General features: G+C 38.9%; 2 protein-coding genes across 4 annotated transcripts in view; both read left to right on the forward strand.

Moving 5' to 3' along the window:
* MDN1 (midasin AAA ATPase 1) overlaps positions 1-21606 on the forward strand; it is a 96310-nt gene extending 74704 nt beyond the window's left edge. For 2 of the 3 annotated variants that reach the window (XM_035320855.1, XM_035320856.1), the window contains exons 79-102: positions 868-1353; positions 1810-2036; positions 2385-2528; positions 2747-2919; positions 3299-3460; positions 3587-3724; positions 4680-4821; positions 5709-5884; positions 6121-6264; positions 6949-7087; positions 7670-7995; positions 8233-8394; positions 8764-8865; positions 9061-9262; positions 9889-10059; positions 11348-11505; positions 13261-13350; positions 14326-14441; positions 15052-15226; positions 15842-15915; positions 16002-16116; positions 17081-17144; positions 18967-19109; positions 20631-21606. In XM_035320855.1, coding sequence (XP_035176746.1) covers positions 868-1353; positions 1810-2036; positions 2385-2528; positions 2747-2919; positions 3299-3460; positions 3587-3724; positions 4680-4821; positions 5709-5884; positions 6121-6264; positions 6949-7087; positions 7670-7995; positions 8233-8394; positions 8764-8865; positions 9061-9262; positions 9889-10059; positions 11348-11505; positions 13261-13350; positions 14326-14441; positions 15052-15226; positions 15842-15915; positions 16002-16116; positions 17081-17144; positions 18967-19109; positions 20631-20819 — 4018 coding nt within the window. In that variant the 3' untranslated portion in view covers positions 20820-21606. The remainder of the gene's footprint in view (positions 1-867; positions 1354-1809; positions 2037-2384; positions 2529-2746; positions 2920-3298; positions 3461-3586; positions 3725-4679; positions 4822-5708; positions 5885-6120; positions 6265-6948; positions 7088-7669; positions 7996-8232; positions 8395-8763; positions 8866-9060; positions 9263-9888; positions 10060-11347; positions 11506-13260; positions 13351-14325; positions 14442-15051; positions 15227-15841; positions 15916-16001; positions 16117-17080; positions 17145-18966; positions 19110-20630) is intronic. The other variant, XM_035320857.1, reaches the window with a different exon arrangement.
* Positions 21607-22202: 596 nt separating this feature from the next.
* Positions 22203-24351, forward strand: LYRM2 (LYR motif containing 2). The gene is made up of 3 exons (XM_035320266.1): positions 22203-22289; positions 22679-22819; positions 23752-24351. The coding sequence occupies exons 1-3, from the start codon at positions 22245-22247 to the stop codon at positions 23830-23832; spliced, it is 267 nt and encodes an 88-aa protein (XP_035176157.1). The 5' UTR covers positions 22203-22244; the 3' UTR covers positions 23833-24351.
* Positions 24352-25153: the final 802 nt, after the last annotated feature.

The following is a 25153-nucleotide window of genomic DNA, read 5'->3' on the forward strand; positions in this document are numbered from 1 at the left end:
TTGTTAAAACTCTCTCATTTAAACCTTTTGTTATTTGGTATAGTCCTAATTTAATTTTGTCTGCATTCAAATTTTTGGTTTGATTTGGAGAAAATAAATAATCTGGATGGCCCTTTGGGCCAAAATGAAGAAACCTCAACAGCCTAAGAAGAAAAAATCTGGAAAGGATTAAGACTGTAAAACACAACATAACTGATATTGTATTGACATGGTGAAAGGGAAAGGTGTATAGGAAATCTTTCTTGATGGGATTTATCCCTTGCAAGTTTAGCTGCAAATGCCACTGTTCTGCGTGTCTGTGCTCATCACTAATGTAATCTCTAAGACCTTTTGAACTTGTCAGAAACTATTTCCTTTGTAAAAGAAAATAATAATAATAATAATAAATCACACCAGCTTTGCGTTTGCAGGAATAGTAAGATTTCTAAATTGCTAATCTTTAAGATTCTCATTGCCGATCAGATTAATCATTTGTTAGAAACTGCATCTCTTACACCCTGAGAGAATAAGGGTGTGCTAGAATCTAGTTTGTTTGTATAGTAGAGGAAAAATAACAACGTTTAAGTGAAATATGACATAACCAGGAATCTAAGGATTACTGAAACAGATGATTTAATTCTGAGAAATCTCACAAAGCCCTATTTCCAAGAAGACTCAAACATTCAATGGAGAGAAAAGATCACTAGCTAAGCTTATTTTAAGTTTATTATCATTTTAGTTTCTCCAAGTAGTTTGACTTCTCTGGGTTCATATTATCTGGAGCTTTTATGAACTTAGTTGGAAGGTTGAGCCTTTGAAAGGGAGGCATAACATAAAACTCAGTTATGGGGTTATAGTAATTTTCTTTAATTTTTTCTTCTTAACCAGGAACCTCCTGAGCTGCATACAAGAGATAGACTCTAGGCTGAGTGCTGACAGAGAATATAATGTAGCATTTCCTCCTCAAGACAGTGTTCAACACTGGACTGACAAACTGCAGCAGCTTTCCATGCAGTGTGTGATGGTTCTTGAGGAGCTATCTTGGTTTGTGCAATGCTGCCCTAAAGAAGAGCTGATAAAGTACAGTGACAGTGAAAGGACAGATATCAAAGCAAACATTTCTCAGAGTTCAGGACCTGAACAGATGTTTGGAAATGTTCTTACGGGAATACCTGACCGAATTCCCTCAGAGCTAAAGTACCTGTCTCCAGTAACAGTTGAGCAACTGCCTCCTGGATGCAGGATGCGAAATAAGGATCAGGAATGGTTGCAGCTACATGCACAATTGACGACAATGCTGACCCATGTAAAGGAAATGAAAACAGAAGTGGACAAAATAAGACAACAGTCCCATGAGACTGTGTTTTATTCCTGGTGAGTTCTATGTCTGCACAAACTGAATCTCTGTATGTTGTATGTTCATGTAAGATATGTAGTGTCATCTTAAAAGTGTTGCCCTTTACATAGTTTTAAAGGTACTTTTCAGATGCTCTTGAAGCTTGTTTCTATCCTTTTTTTTTGAACTGTTTTGAACTGTATGTATGTCTTTTCCCATGCCCCCGACCAGTCAGCAAAAAATGGGTCCATCTTAGCTTCTAAGCTTCTAAGGTCTTTGGTCTCTTGGGATTTCATTCCCCTTGGATCTGTAGTTAATGATGTGAATTGCAAATGTAAGTTTATAGAACAAATTTTTATTTAAAAAGAGACCTGTAGGCTGCCTATTTAAAGAAAAATATATATATACAAAAAGAAATGAAAGAGGAAAAAGGTTTAATCTTAATCTGAGGTGATTTTTTTCTTCTATCAGTATAATGGTGTATCTTGTTGCAGGAGCGATTTTGAAGTTTGCACTTCAGCTATGAGCTGTCTACTGAAAGTCTCGGCTCAGTTACAAGACATAGAGTCCCTCTTTCATCCAAATGGAGAGGGCAGGCAAGCTGCAAATCAGATGGCCCTAATCAAGAGCCTAAAGTATATACAAGAGGAAGTTAAGAATGCATCTGCAGACTTCACAGCTTGGAGGACACAGCTTCTTGCTTCCATGTCAGACCACAGTGGTAAGGACAATCCTCTGCCAATTTTGTAATTTAGTTAAAGAATTCATTGATTTGGTTACTATAGAAGATTGCTTATTTGTTGCTTATTGCCATGTTCATGTGGATATCTAGAAACACTTACTGAAAGTCAAATTTGGAAAATTCAGTCCAAATTTATATTGTGCAATAATGCTTTTCCCTGTTAGTCGCTGTTGCTGACAGATTTTAATGGTATCTGTAAGTCAGGATTAGCAAGGACATATTATTAAAGCAAGAACTTCATAGTGCTTGTCATTTGTCTTGCACAAAGGAAACGTATGAACCAGTAATGTGTTTCTATGTAAAACTGTCTGTGTTATGGTTCAAAAGGAAATAAAGAGTCCAATGAAGAGTTTGTGGAGCACTTCTCAGCACAAGTGGAAACTGTTATCCATGTTGTTCTGTATGCCATCCAGTGTTTGGTAGAGAGGAAACCAAAAGATGGAAAAGAAGAAAAATCTCCAGAGGAAAATGGTAAGTTTGTTAACTTAGTCAAGGGAAAGTAAGAAGACTTTCACTCCACAAACCTAAAAATTCTGGAGCTGTATGTCTACCAGAGGTGTCCAGGAAATAACCATTTTAATAGTTACCCATATTAACAGATAAGATGGATATTTCTAGATTGCTTAGTATGACGTTTCAGAATGTCAGATTTCATTTCCATCTTTTTTTCTTCTATATCTCAAACAAAGAGGACGCAGCTTCATTTGACGTGATTAAAGCAGGACATTTAACTAAGCTTTTGGATGAAGATATCTCTGCTGATTTGGATTCCTTGCACGTGCAGAAAGTAATTTTAGCAGTTTCAGAACTCATGAGGAGCTTGAAATCTTACAGGGAAGATTACATCTCAGATAAACATAAGGTAAATTGTTCTTCTCAAGAGTTTTTGGCTTAAGGGTCTCAGTAATTGGGAACTGTCAACTTTGATCAAACGTGTATTGCTTCTTATTGCCCAATACCTCAGAGCTAGAAGCATGTGAGAGATCATAGCCAAATGTAGTTTTCTTCTGTAGTGCAAAAGCAAGATGTTCCTTTAGTAAGAAGGAAAAGTTTTAGTTTTGTGAAACGTGAAAGATGGAGAAAGCTCTGGGAACTTTATAAGTCGTATTTAAATGTGCTTTCTGATATTTCTGGTTTGAGCATCTGTTTTCAGAATCCATTGTCACCCCCCTCTGAGGTGTACCTCAGTATGTATGTAATCATGTTTGACAGCTGTTTTTTTTACTTTTTTTAAACTGCAGTTCTTCAACCAGTCCTGCTATTTGCTGGTGCGTCTAAAGCCCATGCTTTGCAAATATTCAGAGCTTATCCTGTTCTACCTCATTGTTTCGCTGGCTTCCCACCGGAGTACTGGAAAGCTGCTTTCTGTTCTAACTAGCATTTTTACAGAGCTTGCCCAAAAGGTAGGTTTTTATAGATAACTATATATATGGTAAGCATATATTTAATTTATGCACAAGTCTTTAAATATCAACTCAGTCTACTACTTACTACTACAGAATGTCTTGAGTTTCTGTTTGCCTTTGTAGGGGTTTTGTCTGCCAAAAGAATTACTTGAAGATGAAGCTGGAGAAGGAGCAACACAGTTTCATGATTATGAGGAGGGTGGTATTGGAGATGGGGAAGGCAAGAAGGATGTGAGCGACAAAATAGAAAGTGAAGATCAGGCAAGTTTTTTGGTGGGAGAATGTGGGGGGAGAATAAGTAAAATTGAGACTAAATCAAATATATGCTAAACAAAGACTGTTTCCAGGTACTTGCAAATATTTGTTTTGTTTCAGTAGCATTTCTTTCTTGAGCAACATTCTTAATTGCTCCACAGTTGAGGAATAAACAGTAATTTATAGTGGCTTTATGTCAATGTTGGAGACTGGTTTGGGCATATTACTGAACATATTGTTGTAGGTCTGATGTGGGGGAGGAATGTGTAGAGTAATGGGAAAAAATACAAAGCTTTAACTCATCTGTGTATGGCTTGATTGGAAGCAATGACATGCTTGTGTGGAGAGACAGCTTACTTGCAGAAGCTGTACGATGGGGTTAATACGAGTTTACCTGGACCTTCAGGCTGAGAAGGTCTAGTTAGAGTTGTTGAAACATTCCTGTGGTGGCTTTCTATGAAGTCACTCTGAATTTAGAATGCTGATAAGGGGGAAAAGATGGTTGATCCATCTGGCTTTGAGCTGACCTTTACAGGCTTAGTTCAGTTTGGACATACTATGATTTACTTTTAATACTAATAATTGCATACGAGAAATGAAGAGCTGTCTCTAAAATAACCAGGAGGTAGTTCAAATAACCTTACGTGAGGTTGTAGTTAGGCTACCAGTTGATATTTTAAAGGGTTCTGACTGATGGGATAGTTCCTTCTCTGGAATAGATACGATATTTTTTACTTTAATCCAGCTTTATTAAACACACAAAAAAAAATACTTGAGATCCATGTTAAGAAGCAATGGAATGCATTAGATGCTTTAGGTAAAGAAACGTAAAATGGCTTTTAGTCTCCCATTGAGGTTGACCTCTATGTTTGTGGATCAACTTAAAAATATTGTTGTGGTGCTTTAAGATTTAATATATAGGCAAGGTCTGTTGTAACTTCTGGTTTTACCAACAATTCAGATAGAAGACTCTTTTCAAAAGGACAAAGAGAAGGAAAAAGAGGATCAAGATTCTAAGCCAGACATTGAAGGAGAAGACAATGCAATTGAAATGTCAGAGGACTTTGAAGGAAAAATGCATGATGGAGAACAGGAGAAAAAAGGTTTGATCCTTACACAAAGGCAAACTGATAAGAAATGTAATAGATCAATCCAATAATGGTTGATACTTTTATATATTGAAGTATATGCTGAAAAGTCAGTGTTCAACAAAAAAATAGTGTCATTACTGCATGAATCCTAAGAAGTTTACAAATTAAATATTTTCTCTCCTGTCACTGTGGTGGTTTTGGAACAAAGGGAGTTGGTTCCTACTTCCTGTTGTAAGGTGACTCATAGATGCATTTAAAAAAATTAGTCACTGACTTTGTGGAACTGTTGAGATCAACAGAACACTTACAAAAGAGAATGTGTCTGTAGTTAACTTCAAAATGTGACTAAGAAAGCTATTACTAACTTATAAGCAATGGGGGGAAGAAACAAAAAACACAACATTACCAAATGCTATTTTTTCAACTTGCTATTCACCCAAATTCTATCACTTCAGAGGGGTAACACTTGGAACATCTGAAACTAATGTGACTTACAAATTACAGTAGCATTAACCTACTCAAAAATCCTTGACAAAGTGCCAATAATAAGGTCATCATCAAAGAACAGACATTTTAAAACTAATAGAATGGATCTTTCCTCTCCTAGTAATGCCAAGCATTTGGAAAATGAAGGAGGCAAAAGATAAGGATTGGAGAGATTAAATCACCCATATTTAACACCTGACACTTGATAGTTTGAGGGAGACACTGATGTATGTCTGTCTGTCCAAGAGAGCACGCTGAACTGTGTAATTAGGCCCTCGCTCTTTTGGGTGTTGGTGCATGTGTTTCTTTTTCTGCATCACTGAATGCATAAGTTGATGAATTTAAGGTGTTAGGTGTGGCTGTTTGTTAGTTTTATCTTCTCTGTACTGAGACACATTCTGAACTATACACAGAAAATGATGAAAAATCTGATGAGGAGGAAGAGGAGGAGCTGGATAAGCAAATGGGAAATCTTGATAACGCTGAAGCTGATGATAAGCTGGATGAGAGGCTCTGGGGAGATGAAGATGATGATGATGATGATGATGCCAGTAGTAAAACAGAAGAAAATGGACCAGGAATGGATGAGGTAAAGAGAAAAAAGGGGTAGGAAGAAGAATATCAAAGGAATTAAACTCCTGAGATGACCTAGACCAGGAACTCCCTTACATACCAGACTCTTTGGTCTTGGAAGGGCATAATTTGAGTATAACCTAAATTATTTAGTGTTTAGTGTCCTTTTTCTTGGAGGGGTTGGTGTTTTGTTATTCGGACTTTTAGAAGCAGGTAGCATAATGAGCTTCTTCTGGATTTGTTGGTTAATAGGAAGATTCTGAACTTGTTGCAAAAGATGACAATTTGGGTACGGGAACCAAAGATAATAAAAAACAGCCTCCCAAGGATGAAGAAAAAGAGGATCAAGCAGAGGACAATGAAAATAAAGAGAAAATCCATGAACAAATTGATGAGGTAAAAATGACTTGGATTACATAAAGTGTCTTGCTGAGAAACTATATTCTGTTGCTCACGTCATGCATTCCTGAGAATTTGAAATGTTTTTTATGTAACAGTGAAGATATTTAATACATTCAGAAAAGTTAGTTCATTTTGGAGTAAAAAATAAAACACATGGTATTCATTATAAGTGTATTTTCTGATGCTCAACTCAAAAGAATTTTTGTTTGAACCAATCAGAATGTGTAATGACTGCCAAGAAAGGCTTTACACTGAACTGATGTTTTTTTGATGGACAAAGGTTAGATAGTCCTTGTCCTGTTGTGTGTAACAATAGAAGCATCTGAAGTCAGTGGGACTCATCCCAAAAACTTTTCTATTGTATGTCTGAAGATTCTGCATAATGTGCAAGAATGTAGATTCTGTTCAGAGTCCTTCATCTAGGAAAATACTATGAACACATGATGCTGTTTTGAAGAAGTACCAATTTATGTAGATGAAGTTGCAAAAATTAGTCTTTTCTGCTGTTTATACGTGTGGATGCATATCATTGAAAATTAATTTTTAATTGATCAAAATGTAATACTGTATTCAGTATTTTTGTGTACTAGAGAATTCACTTGTGGCTTACTTCTCATCTGTACCTTCCTCCCACTTATCATATACCTGTTACTTTTTTCCTCATTATTTTGGTTACAGCGTGAGTATGATGAGAACGAAGTAGATCCTTATCATGGCCAGCAAGAAAAGCAGCCTGAAGTTGAACCTTTGGACCTTCCTGATGACTTGAACCTGGAGAATGATGAGAAGAGTGATGATGAGGAGAAAGAAGGTGAAGGTACAGCTGAAAATCTCTCTACGGATTCCCAGATGAAAGCCAAGTGGAAATAGTGGAGGAAGAGTCAGATAATGAGCTTTTCTTCTCTATAAAGAGAAGAGAGATGGTGGTAGAATTCTATATAACAAGAAGCTGCAATTTCAGTTCTGCATGTCAAAATAGGCTACCAAATGCAGGCTAGAATTCAACATTACAACTTTTTTTACTTGCCTTTAAAACACTGTGGAGAAAGTTTTCTGATGTCATCCCAGTGATACATGCTAATTTATTATAGAAGCTCCTTGTTTCTTGGGTTTTGTTTTATTTTTTTCCCTGATACTTAGAACCATTTGCACTTAAAATCAACTGACCATCAAGCATGGTAGATTAAAATGTATCCTTGTGTTGTCAGCTACAAACTAATTGTGACACTTAAATTACCTGCTGTAGGAAACCATAGATTCTATGTACAGAATTCTCAGTATTTTTTCTGTAAGATTTTTCTGATAGGTTGCGTAGGTTTGTTCTGTTTGTATCACTAATATCCACTCTCTCTGTATTTCACTGAAAGCTTTGTATACATTTCTGATTTTTTTGATGCAGAAGAAGAGAATACTTTTGAAATAGATGAGAAACCTGCTGACTTAAACGAGGCAGAGAATACAGAAGATCAGAAAGAAGAGGATAATGGTGAGGCAGAAAAAGAAGGTGATCAAAATGCTGAACCTGCTGAAGAAGGCATTTCTGAAGACAAAGAGGAAGAGGAAGATGAAGGGGAGAAAGATGCTGATGAACAAGAAGGAAATACTGAGAACACTGAGGAAGCAGAAGAGGAAGAGTCGCAACCACCTGATGAGGAAGAAAATGAATCTGCTGAAGAGGAGAAAGAGAAGGGAATCCCTGCTGCCGACCAAGGCCTTCAACCTCAGGTACAGAGTGATAAATAAAAGCCTGTATTTTTTTTTTCTCCTGAGACTTCATTGTCTTCTATTACTTTGAGACAAACTTGATATTGTGGTGGGATGTTAGTAAGAATTCTTATGAAGATGACATAATCTGCTTACTATTCATTTGCTATATTTCTGCTACTTGCATTCCCGTTACCTCCTCGGCCTTCTGCTTCCCCATGCTTTTTAGAATGTTAAAATAAACTGATCTTATTTCAGGCAGAGGAGGACAAAGATAATCCGGAGACAGATGAGCAGATTCCTGAGTCTGAGGAAAGAATGGAGCACGAAACACAAGGGCAGACTGGGCAAGAAAACCTGCAGAGTGACAGTGCTGTAGAACTAGCTGGGGAGGCTTCAGAAAAAGATCAATCTAAAGAGGTAAGCTATGTGGAGGTGTCTGATTAGGAAATGCTGGATCTGTATGTTTTTAAGCTACAATCAAAGAACTGCTGCCATATTTGAAGAAGTGTCTAAGATGCAATTTTAGAACACTGTTTAGAAATTGACCTAAAAAGAAAAATGAAGATATCTTCTTAGCAGCGAAGTGTGTGGTAGGTTTAGGCTAATTCTTGGTCTGCACGTCTGTCATGTCTGCCAGTGTTTGCAGTTCTGAGCCATTCTTCATTAGCACAGGAAGGTTGCATAGCATTTCAGTTCAATTTCTAAAATTTGTCTACAATGATTTGTCTACAATGTTTGCTAAATACTTTTTCAGTTACAATTTCAATTTTTTTGTGTGTGCCTCAGGAATATGGAAGTGGAGCTGCAAGTGCAAATCAGTCAGAAGGCCATGAATCCACACGCATGGCCCGGATGGCTTCTGAAAAGCAAAGCAGAAAGAATACACAGGTTTATCTTGTTCTTCTTAATCATTATTTTCTTTTTTTGTGCTTTTCTTTTTCTTTTATCTTTTTTTAAGCTTTGTACCTAATTTGAATGACTTAACCAGCAAATACGCAGGTCTGTTTCTCCTTGTTAGAACTTGGGTTCTAATCTGTGTTAGTCTGCACATCACTTGAAGTGTGTTTTTTTTTTTTTGCTCAGAGTTTCAAGAGGAAACCTGGTCAGGCAGACAATGAGCGCTCCATGGGAGATCACAATGAGCACATCCACAAGCGACTGAGAACCATAGAATCCAGCAGTGAAGCAAAGCAGAATACAACCCAATCTAAACAAAACGTGGAGGAGGCTGATGCATTTGAGCATATTAAAGAAGGTTCTGAATGCTATGATGCACAGACCTACGGTATGGTGGTATTTGAGTGTAAAAAGTTGTCATTCCAGAATCCAATCCCAAAGCTCTTATTTACTGCAGTCTTTTGGGTGATTTTGTTTTTTTTGATGGTCACATTTAACGTTCTTGCTTTACAAGACATAGCACTATTTCATTGCAATGAATGCTGTCTTTGGTAATCAGGTGCAGGCTAATGATTACGTTTGAAAATACTGCATTCACTCATAAAAATGGGATTTTAGTTTGTTAAACCTATTTAAAATCTTTTCTCTCATTGCATGTATTTTGAGGCCCACATTGCTACCACATGTTCAAAATATGCAAGAGGTTCTTTATTCTGTATCAAACAAATTGGTGACTCTTTAAAAGTACTGCTCTAAACTGATTTTAATTAAATTGTTTTCTATGAAAGTAATTAGTTTGCTTTATTATTCAGATTTTCAGAGCAATAGCTCATTGACACAACATAGCACAGCACAGTGAAAGATAAATGTTTTGAGACAATAGCTCAGATCTGTTGTGAAGTTCAGTAGAACTTAGATGCAATGGCCTCAAAGTGCAGTAATTTTTTTTGTCACTTCTCTTTGTCACTCTTTCCTTCCTTTCCTTCTTTAATGAGTCTTGTTGCCTTTCTACAGATGTGGCTAGCAAGGAGCAGGAGAAACCTATTTTGCCTCTAAATGAAAACGAAGAGGGAGATTCTGAAGATGCAGCTATGGAAACAGAAATGCAGAACAACGAGGATCTCACAGCAGTAGACACAGAGGAGCTGAAGCCAGAATCGAAGTCTACTGCCTCTAAAAATCCTGGTATGTTAACCTAAAACCATAATAAACACACAAAAATGTGCATGTCTAAATATATGTATGTAGGTATTTGCATTTGCATGTAGTGGATACATTCTATAAGATTAAAACATCTGCTATCAGTGGATTTTTCTGCAATGGTATTGTTACTCTGGCCTGGTAGCCAGCATTAGCCTTTTTTCTAAATCGGTTAACTGACAGAGTGGTTTGCTGCTTTCTTTCAAGTTAAAGGTCTCTAATCTTTATGGACTTCTTTGAAGAAGTGAAAATCAAGCATTTTTTCACAGTCTTAAACACAATTAATGGGCATATAACAACAGATTCCAGTGACACCAGCATCAGCACCACATAATTCAACTTTTTTTATTTGTAACTTTGGATAAAACATCACAAAATGGAGCACTGACCAATATCAGGTGACGTAGCACTGTAGTGTCATTGTCTCACTACTTCCTTTCATAAGTGGAAAATGAAATAAAACTGAGCTTCCTCACAGAACTTTAATTTTGGTGAATTTAAGTAAATGGCACTATAGCCTGGAAGTTTGAATAGTTTTCATATCAAACAACACAAAAGCTGGCTGGAGAGAGAAGATGAGTTTTACCAGCCTGAATTTGCCTTTTTTCCCACTCTCCTCAGGTTTAATCTCTTCACTTAAATCTAATAAGAAATTTCTGGTACAGGCATACATGTAAGCAGTCTATTTGTTTTTTCCATGTAATTCTCGAACAGTATGTACTGAAACATTTGAGTGTTGTAAGCAAGTCATGCTTTGTTCTTAGAATAGTTCTTAAAAATAACAAAATTTTAAAAAATAGTTGTTTAACGGTGTAGAAACAAGAATAAAAGAAAATCTTTAGTCCGGTCCTTTATTTGTAAAATGAATTCTGATTTACAGGAAATTGTTCCATTACTAAAGTAGGGAGTAAAAAATGAGAAAAGAAAAGATTGAGGTTATCTTTTAAATGATCATTTTGTGAATGTTCTCAAATTGTTTTATACTTCCCGTCACTTGGTCAGAGAGGCTGTGTAGGTTGAAAAACGTACATCACTGATGGAATTTTCAAGCATTAAAGATTTGTTCACTAGCACTTGTTTTGTTTTGCAAAATGGTTTGTTCTCTGAGTTGCAAGGTCTTTTATTCACTCTGTTCTTAGAACTGTCTTAACATCTGTGCAGTTCTCTTAAAAAATAATGCCTGAGCTTTACAGAACGTTGTGAGAGACTTTGAAAAGAGTCAAGATGCAATATCGATTGCTGTATTCTGTGACCCACAACTTTGTGATTGTAGGACCAGGTGAAGTGGAGCCTGAGATGCAGAATTTTGACTCTGAAGATGTCAGTGACCCTACAACAGAAAAGTTACCAAAAGTGATTGAAGAGAAGCCAGAGAGAAGCAAGGACTCTACCATACATACAGCCCATCAGTTTTTGATGGATACTTCCCAGGTATGATGCCTAATGCATCTTCTTAACAGTACAGAAACTGTTTTCATTAACCTGAGTTAATGACACTGTGAACGCCGAAGTTTAGAATTACATTGATTCAGATAACTCAGTATTGTGCTTTTCTTTAATAGCACATGAAAAGTAACACAATACCAACTGTTGTATATGCAGCTGAATGATGCATTTAAAATGGAAATTCCTCTGCATCCTTAGTAGTAAGATCCCATCCTCACTCCTGAAAAGAAACCTTTTGTTTGTAACTGCCGAGAACTGTTTTGCCCAGATGAATCTCCTGATAAAACATTTGAGTGGAGCAGAAAGCAATAGGTAAGGGTTTGTGACCTTAAGATAAAGGGTTTAGAATGATGAGACAGCTATGTGTCAGTGACCTTAAAATACCACTTTGGACAAAAAAAATTAACTTCAGTTTCATCATTGCAACACACTGCTTCCTTAAAGCTAATTGCAAACATTCTAGAACATTTGCAAGCCTTTTACAAGCTTTGCAATTAAAAACTACACTGTTATAGTCTAGATCTTATTCCTAGATCTTTGTACAACAGTTTTCCAATTGGTAGTGGTAGCTGTGAAAAGCACATTCTGTCACAAGGTTATGGCATAGAAGCAGTTGGTGGTGTTGATGAAGAATTAATACTTCCAGTGTTTGTTTTTGAGAAGTACTGAATGTCCACACAGTGTGTCCTGAGTACGTACTTTGAGGGAATTACCTTACTGTTTCTATGCACACCACAGAAGGTTGTTCCTATACACATCATGTGTCAGCTAGACCTGATATTTCTACCTTAATGCTGAATGTGAAATGATAGCCCTTTGGGAAAAGGCTGCTGAATGCAAGTGCGTTCTGCTTCTGTCAGAATAGATTGGTGCTTTTATTCAGCTGACATGCAAAACCTGAAACAGGAGGGGGAGCTGTTGCAGTATCACTTAAAGAGTAAAGGAGAAACGTTGGGGAAAAGTGCAAATGTCATCTTTCAGCAGGAGAGAGAGAGGGAAGAAGCCCCATGCATGTACATTCTTCCTCCCTTCCTTAAGCCTGCAGTAGGTGACAAGTGATATTGTTGCTGCTTCTGAAGGATTTAAGTTACTGATACTGTCGAATTTGCATTCACAGGCTTATATTTCTTAACCCAGTAAACCTGTAGGTTATGCAGACCATGTATGTCTGTCGAAGTTACGGTTTTAAAAGTAAGGAACAGAAGTCGCTGAAATTACAATAGAAGTTGAAGTAATGTAATATAGATTAGGTATCCTTTAACAGAATGGCTTATCAAACTGTATGTGCTGGCAAGTTAAGAGGAAGGTGTCATTCAAGCCTTTTGAAGTGGTTTGAATTATGATTTTTTTAAAAAACTGTCATTAACTGAAGAATATTTTATTTTGGCAGATAATGCTATGTAGTATTAAATAGTTTGATCTCCATTACACTGGCATTAGATCTGGTGTTTGGCAGGATAGTTCATTCAAATTGTGGTTCTGTGCTTGATTATTTTCAATGTCTGTATAGAAATGCCTGGCTTTGTTTATAGGTAGGTATTGGGGGGGGGGTATTTATACTTCGTGTACATGGAAGCTAACAAAAAATGAGATTTAGAGTGAAATCTTCATGCAAATCTTTCAGGTGTTATTGTGTCTAAAGGAATAAGAACAAAGCACTTTTCCTGTTTGATAGTTCGGGGACCAGCAGATACATGAACTTATTTTACTGTCTCATAAATCTTGTAACTGCACTTCTAGCACATCATTAGAGATCCTGAAGAGCTAAGAAAAGAACTTGAAAGGCAGTTGGAAGCTTGGCAAACACAGCAGTCTGGAACTCCAGAGGAGGTTAGTGACCTCATTTTAGTGTCAACTCTGTCTTAAGAATCCTACAATTCATTGTTTTATCTTGTTTTACTGGTGAAGTGTTGAGGAAGTCAAGCAGGATGGAATCTAAACATTCAAAATTGTGTGATCTAAATGCTGGGTTTTGTTATGTTTAACTTATTATCTAATAAACAACAGTATTCTTAAAGCAGGGTAATGTTTCAGATCTTGTTTTGAACATGCTGTGTGCTATTTGCAGAAAGTTACTCTGTTGATAACGACTTCTAAAACTTGCATCATTAAAAATGCTTTTCTTGGCCCTGCCAAGCTCATTCCATTTTGAGTTGTCACCTGTAGTTAAGTGCTGGATGCAGCTTTCACCAAATTGTGATTAACACAAGCTGCCTTCATCACTTGCAGCGGTGGAGTTTGAGTAAGAGAACCAGAATCTGGTGGTAGATACTTGCTCTGACTGTCCTAGTCATGAATAATAAGCCATTCAGGAAGGACTTCCAAATATGAAATTGCCAGTGTAGAGACTTAATCATTGTGCTGAATTACAATTAATTTAAGTAATGTTATTTTTGCGGGCTGATAGAGAACCTTTATCATAGAATCATTCAGGTTGGAAAAGACCCATAAGATCATCAGTCCAGCCATCATGTAACAGCACCAAGTCTACCACTAAAACATATCCCCAAGCACCCTATTCCCATGGCTTGCCTTCATGCAATGTGAACTACCAGATGGTAGCCACTGCAAGATTTCTTGTATCAACAGCAATGCCCAAGTTCCTAGAGGAACAATCACTGTACACTGTAGTTTTGTAGCAGCAGGGAACATTCTTATTCTAAAGCAAATGCTTACAAGACCCCTGTATAGTTTCAGCTGATACTAACCCCTTCTTGGTACATAGAAGTTTTTCTCTTTCAGGCAGTGCTTCCCAACTTTTTACAGAATTCACTTTTTATTTTTTTTCTGTGATGTATGATTTAGGAGAAGGAAGCAGCCCAGATGTGGCAGAGGTATTTAGTACTGACAGCTCCTCTGTCACAGCAGCTTTGTGAACAGCTACGCCTCATATTGGAACCCACTCAGGCAGCCAAGTTGAAGTAAGTTGGGTCTTTCTGAATTTTCTTTGAACGCCTGTTTTGAGGGGGTATTTTACATCTCTACACTTACAGCTCAGTTTTGTTCTTACTTTGTAGCAATTATTCCTATTTGCAAATGCATTAGTTTTACTTCTGTATTGGAACTTCAGGCTATTTTATGAAACACAAATGCGATGTAGTGGTAACTGCTTACCTGAGGATACTGTCTCCTGTCTTTTTTTCTCCTGTGCAACTGCTGATCAAACCAACTTAAACCTGTGAAATGCTGTTGAGTCACAGATGATGATAAATGTCAAAATGATAACAATGTTGTTTCAAACTGGAGGGGTCTAAATGCAAGGCGTTCCATTTTAGGTACTTATGTTTAAGAACTTCTAAGAGCACAGAACATCAATCTTGTATTAGAAATACGGGCGTTTTTGTTTTTGTTTTATTTTTATTTATACCTAAATACCGATAGTCAGAAATAGCAATCCTTATTTACTTACTTTACTTAATTTCCTAAAATATTGTAAGTATTTTGCTGCATATGCTGCAGAGGTCAGGATCTCTGGAATGAGGTATTTTTGATAAGCCCTGTAACTGTGTATTTTTCTTCCTTAACTTTCAGAGGAGACTACAGAACAGGGAAAAGATTGAACATGCGCAAAGTGATTCCCTATATTGCCAGTCAGTTCCGGAAGGATAAGATCTGGTTGCGAAGGACCAAGCCCAGTAAACGACAGTACCAGATTTGCTTGGCTATTGATGATTCCTCTAGTATGATAGACAATCATTCTAAACAGGTAAAAACAAAACAACCACAAAAAAAACACTTTGGAAAGCCTATGAAGAAACCATCCCTGGCTGATGCACCTGCTTCATGCAGAAGTGGTGGCTGTTGGAAAGCTGACTGGTGATTCTGGGGCAGTTATTTTTCTGGTCCATGGGTTTGAATTCTTGTGACTTCATGCCTAACATTTGTTGCTAAAAGGTCGGTGAAATTTAACTGAAAGGAGAAGATATTAAACTCATTAGACAGAGGTCTGCATGTCCACTGGAAAATTATTTTTGTAGTTTTCTTAGCTGTGTAGTTCATGGGGGGATTAGTTCATCATAGCTCTCATGTAGGCTTTTATGAAAAATGCATGTTTCCTTCAGTCTTAATTTCACTAGCCTGCCTCAAGAGCCTGCCTCAAGTGGTCTCACTGTCTAAGTCAGTCAGCAAAAGTCCTGAAATAGAAGTGTGTTTTTATGTCAATAACTACCTCACAAATATAACAGGAAAAAAAAGATAGGCAGCCTCTTCATTTATTTTACTAGATACTGAAAAATAATTTCAGTAATGTTTTTCATATTGAATACTGAATTGAGAAAAACTTGTAGTACCCCATTTTTGATTTAACTTCCTTCTTTAATAGCTTGCGTATGAATCCCTGGCAGTTATTGGGAATGCACTGACTCTTCTAGAAGTGGGACAAATTGCTGTGTATAGGTGAGTTTATTTTAAATATAGACACTTAAGATTCTTAGAGCAGAGTGCAAGTACTAGTTTCACACTATAACTTTTTTTCTCTGAAGCTTTGGAGAGACTGTTCAGCTGCTGCACCCCTTCCACGAACAGTTCAGCGACCAGTCAGGGACACGGATATTGCGCCTTTGCAAATTTCAGCAGAAGAAAACAAAAATAGCTCAGGTACGCAATAATGCCTCCGGGGCACCAGGTTTGCAAATTCTCTCCAGGCCAAGATACCAGCAGCTTGGTGGTTTCATGATTGCTTTAACTTTTACTGGTTGTTTGTATTTAACTGTGTAGTAACTTAGTAGATAACAATGAGTTATCACACGATCTTGTAAAAGTAGGGAATTTTTTCTCACTCATACTTCTGATTTATGTCACATTTAAACATTCATCTTCCTCTGAGGTCTCAAACATTTCTGGGTATAAGCTCTTAGTCTTACTCTTGTCTGTGCCCCAGTGACAAAGCACATAATGGTTTGTGGGGACTTGAAAGCTTTTATGTCCTGGATTCCAGGAAGAACAGCTTTGTTTGTCAGGCTGTATGTTTGTCAGGCTTGGCTGTGTCCTGAAGAAAATAACTTTCTGTAGTAATACTTCATGGACTTCTGCAAAGTTTTCTGCTTTTAGGAAGGTTTTTGTACTCTTTACCTTTCCAAATTTGACGATGATGTTCTGTTAATACTAAATGAAAAAGGAGAGATCAAAATAGCTCAAATGTAATCTTAGAAATAGCAAAATTGGGAGTATTTGACAGCTGATGTCTTATTAATGGAGAATATGGGGCTAGATACGTTTGTTTCATTCAAGTCAAAGCCAAAGAAGTTCAGCCTAGAAATAGGGTGTATTTTTTTTTAATTGTCATTAATCACTTAAGCAGTTTACTGAAGTTTTGATGGCCTTACTAGCAATGGAAATTTTTAAATCCAGATAGAAGGATTTCCTAAAAATTCTCTAATTCAAAAGCATGTACTAAATTGAACAGGAGTTAATGCAAGAAAATGCCAAGGAACGCATCTGTGTAGGTCAAGCTAGACTATCTTGGCATTTAAAATACAGAAATGTGTTATTTAAAATGTTACCTTATAAAATACTAAACATAGTAATGGTACCTTTATCTTCTCATTTGTTTCTTCTGCAGTTTCTAGAATCGTCATCGAGTATGTTTGCTGCAGCGCAGCAGCTGTCTCAAAATATTAATCCAGGTGAGTTGTTTTATTTTACTATGCTTGCTGCTGAGGCAGCACAATGTCGCAGAGTCACTACAGCCCTAGAGTAATACCTTCACAGAAAGACTGGGATGACATGAGGATGTCACTTGCCTTAGGGCTGCTTTGGGTTTTGCTTTGTCAGCAGGAATGTTTGGTTAAAGTTTAGCTCAGACCCCAGAAGACACCTACCTTGTATCAGTCAGTAATTCACTGAAATTTTGTTTAAAACTTTTTCAAAAGGCGTGCTTTACCGTCCCCTGTTAGGTCATGTTTCCAGATCACGTTTAAGCCCTAGACAGTGTCTGCTTTCCAGCATCATCCAGCCTCCCAGCAGCCTGAACTCCCTCGGCATTTCTGGTCTTGACCTCAGCACTTCCTGTGAGCAAGAGCTCGACTTCCATAGGTATCCAGAAGCATGCTTCTGAGGAGGATACGTGTTTGCCTCCTACCTGCCTTTCACTGTGATGCAGACTTAGGTCATGAGCTTCTTGAGTTTCCCAGAAAGGCTGGAAGGCTTCTTACCTCATGCCTGACCCACAGTTAGACCAGTTACCATTTCGTGGCTGACCCACAATTAGCCTAAGAGACTGCCTTGTGCTCATTAGAAGCTTGCCATGGTGACACCCATATTTTCAAAAAAGATTTTTTTGGAAAGTGCTCCAAGAAGTGGGCAGTCCAGGATTTATAATCCATGGCTGCTTCTTTGCCCCAGGGTGGCTGTTGGGATATTCTGAGTGTGGGCAACATCCTGTCTTGGGGAGTTAGGTCAGTGTGCAGCTTCAAGCCCCAGAATCAGGGAGCTAGCAAGAGAGAAGGCAGGGGAATATATCACCCCTCCTTGTAAAAAGAGCAAGCACTGTCACATCTGGGGCTTGTCTGCAGAAAAGGAGGAAGCGTTCTGCATCTCTCCCTAGCCATTATGTTTAGGGGGATGAGAGAGAGGAGCTGTGACTGTAGTGACTGTAATTTCCATCATCATTAAAAGATAGCATGCATGTAACTTAGGTAGAGTACCTCCTTAGAGGGATATATCTCTGGCTCTGGGGGCAACTCGAGCAAGTAACATGTTTCCAGCAAAACGGTTAGTGCTGAGGAACCCGGCATCTGCGCCGGGTATGTGTCAGGGCGTTTACGTCAGAGTAGCTCATCTGGTCCCAAGTCCTGAATGCCCGTTAGTGGTTGCCTTGGCTCTGGCTCTGGAGCCTGTCTGCTGGTTTAGTTTCATCTGAAAGGAATCCCTTCTGTGCACCCCCGTATCACTTTGTGAGGTAAGCCAAGCCTGGTAAAGAGGGGACAACAGGGGAACCTGCCTCAAAAGCACGGTCTCACTGTGCTGCGTTCCAGAATGAAACGCTAGTATAGACACATCCATAGGTTCCTGATTTTGGAGGAGTAGATTTGGACCCTTTCATTTCATTGCAGTAGCTGCAACTTTACCAAGGCTGGACTCTGAAAATTCATCTGGTATTTAACTCCTAGGCACCTACCGGGCATGAAAGAGAAGACTTTGACTCAATTCCTTATGTGTATTTCATGCATTTTTTTTTCTTGTGCTACTGATGGACAGTTGTGGTTTTTTGTTGTTTTTTTACCAGTTGATCTCAGTGGTTTCATAGAGTGGGAAAAAAAAACACAACGGGTTTCTTTGACCCACTTGTAACAGCAGCTTAATGTTACAGAATTCTACTTGATAAAGACTTCCTTAGGAAAACTCGGGGGGGTTTCCCATTATAGCCACAAAGCTAACAAAAAGTCTGCTTGCCTTTTAAATGCCTTACTCTAATTTACTGGATTTTTATTTTTTTCTGTGCTCAAGAAACAGCACAGCTGCTTTTGATTGTATCTGATGGAAGAGGACTTTTCTTGGAAGGCAAGGAACGAGTGACAGCAGCAGTTCAAGCAGCTCAGAATGCCAATATCTTTGTTATTTTCGTAGTGTTGGACAATCCTAATTCCCGGGTAAGTGAGTGAACAAGGGAAAAGTATTCAAGTGCTGTGTGAAAACCAATGCAAATCTTTTTCTTGTCTTTGTAGTGCTTTAGAGCTGTTTCATCTTTTGCAGAGGTCAAAGATATTTAGGCCAACTTCAGTTTTTCATGTGTGAAATATTGTAGGATTTCCTCCTATTTTTATGTTTATCCTCTTCAGTATTTAAACACACACAAAAAAAAAAGCTTTCATGTCACAAAATCTAAATAGGAACTCCTATCTTAAAGTAAAACGGTTGTAGATTTTCTTCACCAGAGAAGTAGCTAGCAGGCTGGTAAAGTCAAAGTTTGAGTGACCAAGGAATCACAGAATGGTTTGGGTTGGAAGGGGCCTTAAAGATCACCTAGTTCCAACGCTCCTGTAGGCCCCCTTTAGGTACTGGCAGCCTGCTATAAGGTCCCCCCGGAGCCTTCTCTTCTCCTGGCTGAACAACCCCAGCTCTCACAGCCTGTCTTCACAGGAGAGGTGCTCCAGCCCCTTGATCATCTTCGTGGCCCTCCTCTGGATTTGTTCTGTATCTGTGACCTTGTGCTGGGGACCCTAAGTGATGCATTCTTCTGTCTCATCTGTCTCAATTTTGATAGAACACAATCGTTCATGACAGCAGTTTCCACTTGATATGACAGCAGGAGCCAGTATAAGACTAAAAAACGGACAGAAAAGAGCGTGAGAGTAGTGCCTGAGCTGAGAAAAGTGGATAGAATATTTAGTAGCTGGAAAAGAAGTTTTTCAAACTTCCTTGTCTGGGAAGCTGAAATATCTGGGAGCTTTTCAGGGAGACTCTAATAAGTGAACAAAGTTGAGCTTTACTTTGAATTAAGTGGTGAAGTTTCTAATTCTGTAGTTCAAATTTGCATTTATACCCTTTTTCATAGAAAACCTATCTGTTATCTTTATTGTTGAAAACTAACAACTATCTTTCTGATAAACTATTACAATGCTCTGATTATACCTAACGGAGTTATTCTGGCAAGCTAAAATTCTGGGCAGTGAAATGCCCTTTTCACAAGGATTATTAGTTTTCTGAGCTGCTACAATTGAGCAACTAAGAAGTTCCTTTACAAGAAGAATTTGATTTTTTAAATGTTGAAATTAAAAGCATTGCTAAAGAATCTTGTTGCATGCAATCACTGCACAAATGCAAGTTGAATTTTAGCCTTAAAATGCTTACAGATGACAGTGTTGGGAAGGCACCAAATGCATAAAGAAAGTGGTAACAGTAAAATGAAGCTATAAAATACCAAGGAAAGAAGGATTTCTTCATAGAAATTGGTATTGCAGAAGCTTGATTAAAGCTCTTTTGTCTAAAAGGGTCAAAACATTTAACAGCTTTGTGTTCAGCTTTTCCTTTGATTTACCATTGAATACTTGTGCCTTTCAATATTAAAACTTTATTAACCTTTAATTTAACAGATGAGGAATTATTAAAAAAAAATAATAGAATAATTGATGCATGTAGTTGTGTAGTCACATCAGTTCTTTTTTTTACAGGATTCCATTTTGGACATTAAAGTTCCTATATTCAAAGGACCTGGAGAATTGCCTGAAATCAGATCTTACATGGAAGAATTTCCATTCCCATTCTACATGATCCTTCGGGATGTGAATGCTCTTCCAGAAACTCTCAGTGATGCACTCAGACAGTGGTTTGAACTGGTGACTGCCTCGGACACTTTGTAGACTTTGTCGACAAAATGAATACCTTATTGCTGCTAAACTGCTGAAATACATGAAACAGCATTTCATCGGAGGGTTCATGAGGTCTCTCTTTAAGTAGGATTAACATACAAGAGCTGCCCTCTGGCAGCCAGACAGCGTGAGAACAAAATGGTTTAGGTGTATTCTCCCATGTTCGTCAGAGGAGATTATGCAATAGTGAGACGGTGTTTTTTCATTGCTTATTACGTAAATGATGTAAAACTTTCTTCAGTTTCTCTTGTATTACATTTTTTTTCCTTTAAGTAATAAGTTATTTGTAATGTTCAAAGAGGTAAAGTTATTCCTACTCCTGTCTATTGCAATAAGAAAAATCAGTCTTGCTTCTTGGAAGGCATTTCTGTGTTAGAAGTACTTGAGCTGTCTTGCAAAAAAGCTCTCTTCAGCTTCACCTGGATGGCTGGCCACCTCTTTGGGAAGGGGTGGGGGAGGAAATGGATGAAGCAGATGGTTTTAAGCAACCAAAAAAAAATTAAGTACTTGAATACTTGAAACTGCTCTACAGTTAAACGCATTTGATATAATTGTTGCTGATTTTTGTCTGATAATATCAGGGAGTTTGATGAATAATGCCATATAGTAATCCCTGTGTTACCAGTTCACACTGTGACGTTTGCCCCAGTGTCCAAGGCAGACACTGAGGACATGTTTCATTAAAAAAATGTCTTAAAGCATGGACATGATTTTTCATTGCAGAAGCTATGCATCTTACATAGTCTGTTCTAATAAAAAGAGGTACCACTGTTTGTAATCATGCTGTCTGTCCTTTTTCTTAATTTATTCAAGCTTTGATCAACTGAATTTGTCACATGGAAATAGACGGCGTTCTCTAGCAGTGCACAAATCTGAATTTTCGTATGAAAATGTATTCTGATTTATGTAACATCAACACTTCTGAGGATGTGCCAGTGTGGAGCTTTGATTAGTGGTCTGGTGTTTGATTCCTCCCTGGTCTGCTTAGACAGTGAAAATGCTCAGGGTACTTGTTTAAATACAGAGAACTTGACAGGGAAACTGTGTCCCCTCAGAATTTAAGTGTCAGGTACTATACGAGGTTATGTAGGTCTCTTTTATACAAACATGTAACGTATATAAATGTACAAATGGTTTGGGAAATTTAACCGTGGGACGAGGTGTTTTTAGATCATAGGGAAAGTGTCTGGGATGTGTTGCCATTTCAGACGTATCCTGAGTATTTGTAGTAGGTAAGCAAAAATATATTGGGATGGAAAACAAAACCCCACAGAACTTAGCTATGTTTATTAAAGAGGTGCAAGAATACTGCCAGTAAGCTATCGTTTTTGCCGCGGGGCGGCAAATGGCGGCCGCTGGGCTCCTCCCGCCGGGGCGGGCCCCGCGCTGAGGGCGGTGGAGGCGGAGCCGCGCAAGATGGCGGCCGGCCGGCTGCCGCCCGGCGCCCTCACCCTCAGGCAGGTACGGGCCGGCGGCTCGGGCAGAACGGCGACACGTTAATGGGAATTATCTCCCCCGCCCGGGGCCGGGTGGCGGGGCCGGGGCTCGCCCACCCGCGGAGAGGGTGAAACCTTCGTGTTGGCGGCGGGTACAGGTGCGGGAAGGCTGCAGGTGGCCTCTGGCAGCGGGGCCTCCCTGTGAGCAGACACCGGTGCCGTGTATTTGGCGCTTGGCTCGTTCCTCCGTACGAAAATTAAGCTTCTCAGGCAGGGAACCAACGCGAGGCCCTTTACGGAGGGAGCTGCGGAGCGCTGCGTTTGTTCCTCTGAGCAGAACAGAGCTGTTGACCGCAGAGCTTGCAGGGGTGTGCCCGGGCGCGGGGCAGCGGGCTGACATCTCTCTGTTGGCAGTTCCTGAGGCGGCAGCAGGTTCTGCAGCTCTACAGGAAGGTCCTGAGGGCCCTCCGGGACGTCCCTGCCGAGGCAGATCGCCGCTACTTGCAGGAGTGGGCCAGGGAGGAGTTCAGGAGAAATAAGGATGCTACAGAAGAGGTGAGGCGTGGAAACAGGCGATCCCAAGCACGTTGCCTCTGGCGCGGTGCCTGCTGCGTGCTGCGCTTTGCCACCCGCTTTTGTTTCGGGGGTGTCGCATCAAGGCTCATCAGGAGTCTGCTGCCACTAATTTCTCCTAAGGGGCATTGTGAAGAAATACTTCAGCATCTCTGAACATCACCCCTTCTGTTTCTTCGTGGGGGTAATATTTTGCTGACTTCCAGATAACGTTCTGGGAGTAAGAAGCTAAACACCAAACAAATCCCTCTTGCCTAAAGCAAGAATCAGAAAAATCGCATTGAATAGCATAACTAATCTAAACTTACTAATGCTCTGGCTTTTTTATAGCTTATTTTTTTATCTTCGTTTTCTGTGGCTTAAATATAGATGAAACTGAAATTGGATTTCTGTACGCATGAGCCTGAATTGCAGAAACCTTTGTATTTCTCCAGTGTCTTTTGTCCTTTGCTTTCTAGTTTGTTTCTTTTTCTAACCACTGCTCAGGGAATTGGTGGGTGAGTTATGCAGACAAGGCATAACAATACTTACACAGAAAATAATGTTGATGGAAATATCTCCTTGTTCTGTAAAACGTCTGTTTTAACGCCGATCAGCAGTTGTCACTACATACTTGCAAAGGCAGCAGACACAGGCATAAAGAAAACACTACTAGGAGTTTGAATCGAGTCCGTCTGAGTTTTGAAGCAAAGACATAACCAGCCCCCAAACACATTGTTAAGGAATTGGATAAAATTAATTATTCACCTGGTTTTTTTAACCACGTTAGCAACTGTAGTGTTACTTTACATGCTAGAAATAGATCGCAACAGCTGGTAAGAAGCTACGTACACTTCAGTGTGTTAAAATCTATGCACCTGTGTAAAATCTGAGTACAGGTGTGTGTGTTCAGTAGCCTCAATTTTGTTTTACAGGATGCAATTAGGATGATGATCACTCAAGGCAACAGGCAACTTCAGGAACTTCAAAGAACGCTTAAGCTGGCAAAATCCTGAGTGTCATTTTTTTGACAGCTGGACTTTCATCTACTGAAAACCAGAATGTGGTTATAACAGCAATCTGATGACAGCCTGGTAATATCTGAAGGTGGAATCCACCACAGTGTTCTTTTTGTTTTGGTTTGTTTTTTTCTTCCCCTTCTTCTTGGCTTGGTTATTCTTCCATGTGGGAATCACTCAGACGCAAAAGACCCCGAAGAACTGATGCGATGATGTAGCACGTGCTGTGGGAAAAGCTGAAAGCCCCCCAGATTACAACAGAAGTGTGTTGCCAGGGAAACGGAAAATAAATGTAAACCAGATGATTTTGCCTGTTTCCTACTGTGGTACATCTGAGTGGTAACACTTGCAGTGGTCACGGCCTTACCAGTGCCAGGGATTTTTTTTTTCCTGAATTAAGCAAGCAGAAGCATTTGGGATAAGTAATTGTGTCAAAAAACAAAACACTACGTTAAGAAAATGTTTTTTATGTAGATGCTGATTTTCAATTACAGCTGAATAAAACTTATAAAGGCATGTCTTTATGTATGAAAATGAAAGAGAGATTTTTAGCCCCAGAAATGGTTATTCCCATGTTAATAGGAAGTATCTTGAAGCTAGTATCTGAAAATCAATTTAAGGTAGAATTACAAATAGGAAACAACTACTTTTAATTCGTGTAGCTTGAAAATGCCTTTACCTCCCTGAATTGCAGCGCATCTTATATTGACACATAATTTACTAATGAAAATGCCAAGGTGCATTTGGGATTTTCTTGACACAAGCAGCTAGGCATCAGCAGATCCTCTACAGTAGCTGCATGCATTTCAAGTCGTGCTTTCAGAATTTTGCCAATGTTTTCTGTTTAGGGCTGACCAAACTCCATGAGTGAGTGGGGATTATTTTTCAGGTTTTCAGTGTTCTGATCGTTCTGTTTTGTTTCCCCTGCCAATAATGTTCCAAAAGTGAACACAAACAAGCCCTGGGCATGCTGCTTGCTCCGCAGCTTCAGTTCCTGGGCCTGAACGGTGCTGGACAACGTGGGCACCGGAGCTGGTGCTGCACGAGCAGGGCTGGGGCTGCTGTCAACATTGTGTTCATCTACAACAGATTCTACAAATTCAAACTAATGGAAATAAGGTAAGTTAATGGGAAGAACGTGTTAGTTTTGGTTCTCTGCTGCTGATACTTGTGGGAGAAAAAAACTATGAGTGGAAACGAGCATTTTGTTTGTGGAGATGATGTCTGGAACTCTGTTAGCCATAATCCTGCAGTCCTGATCATTACCGTGGCATCTTTACTGAGGAAGGTCTCTCTGAAACCTGAGCAGTATGATTCC

This window comes from Oxyura jamaicensis, chromosome 3, assembly GCF_011077185.1.
Source record: "Oxyura jamaicensis isolate SHBP4307 breed ruddy duck chromosome 3, BPBGC_Ojam_1.0, whole genome shotgun sequence".
Classification (NCBI taxonomy): domain Eukaryota; kingdom Metazoa; phylum Chordata; class Aves; order Anseriformes; family Anatidae; genus Oxyura; species Oxyura jamaicensis.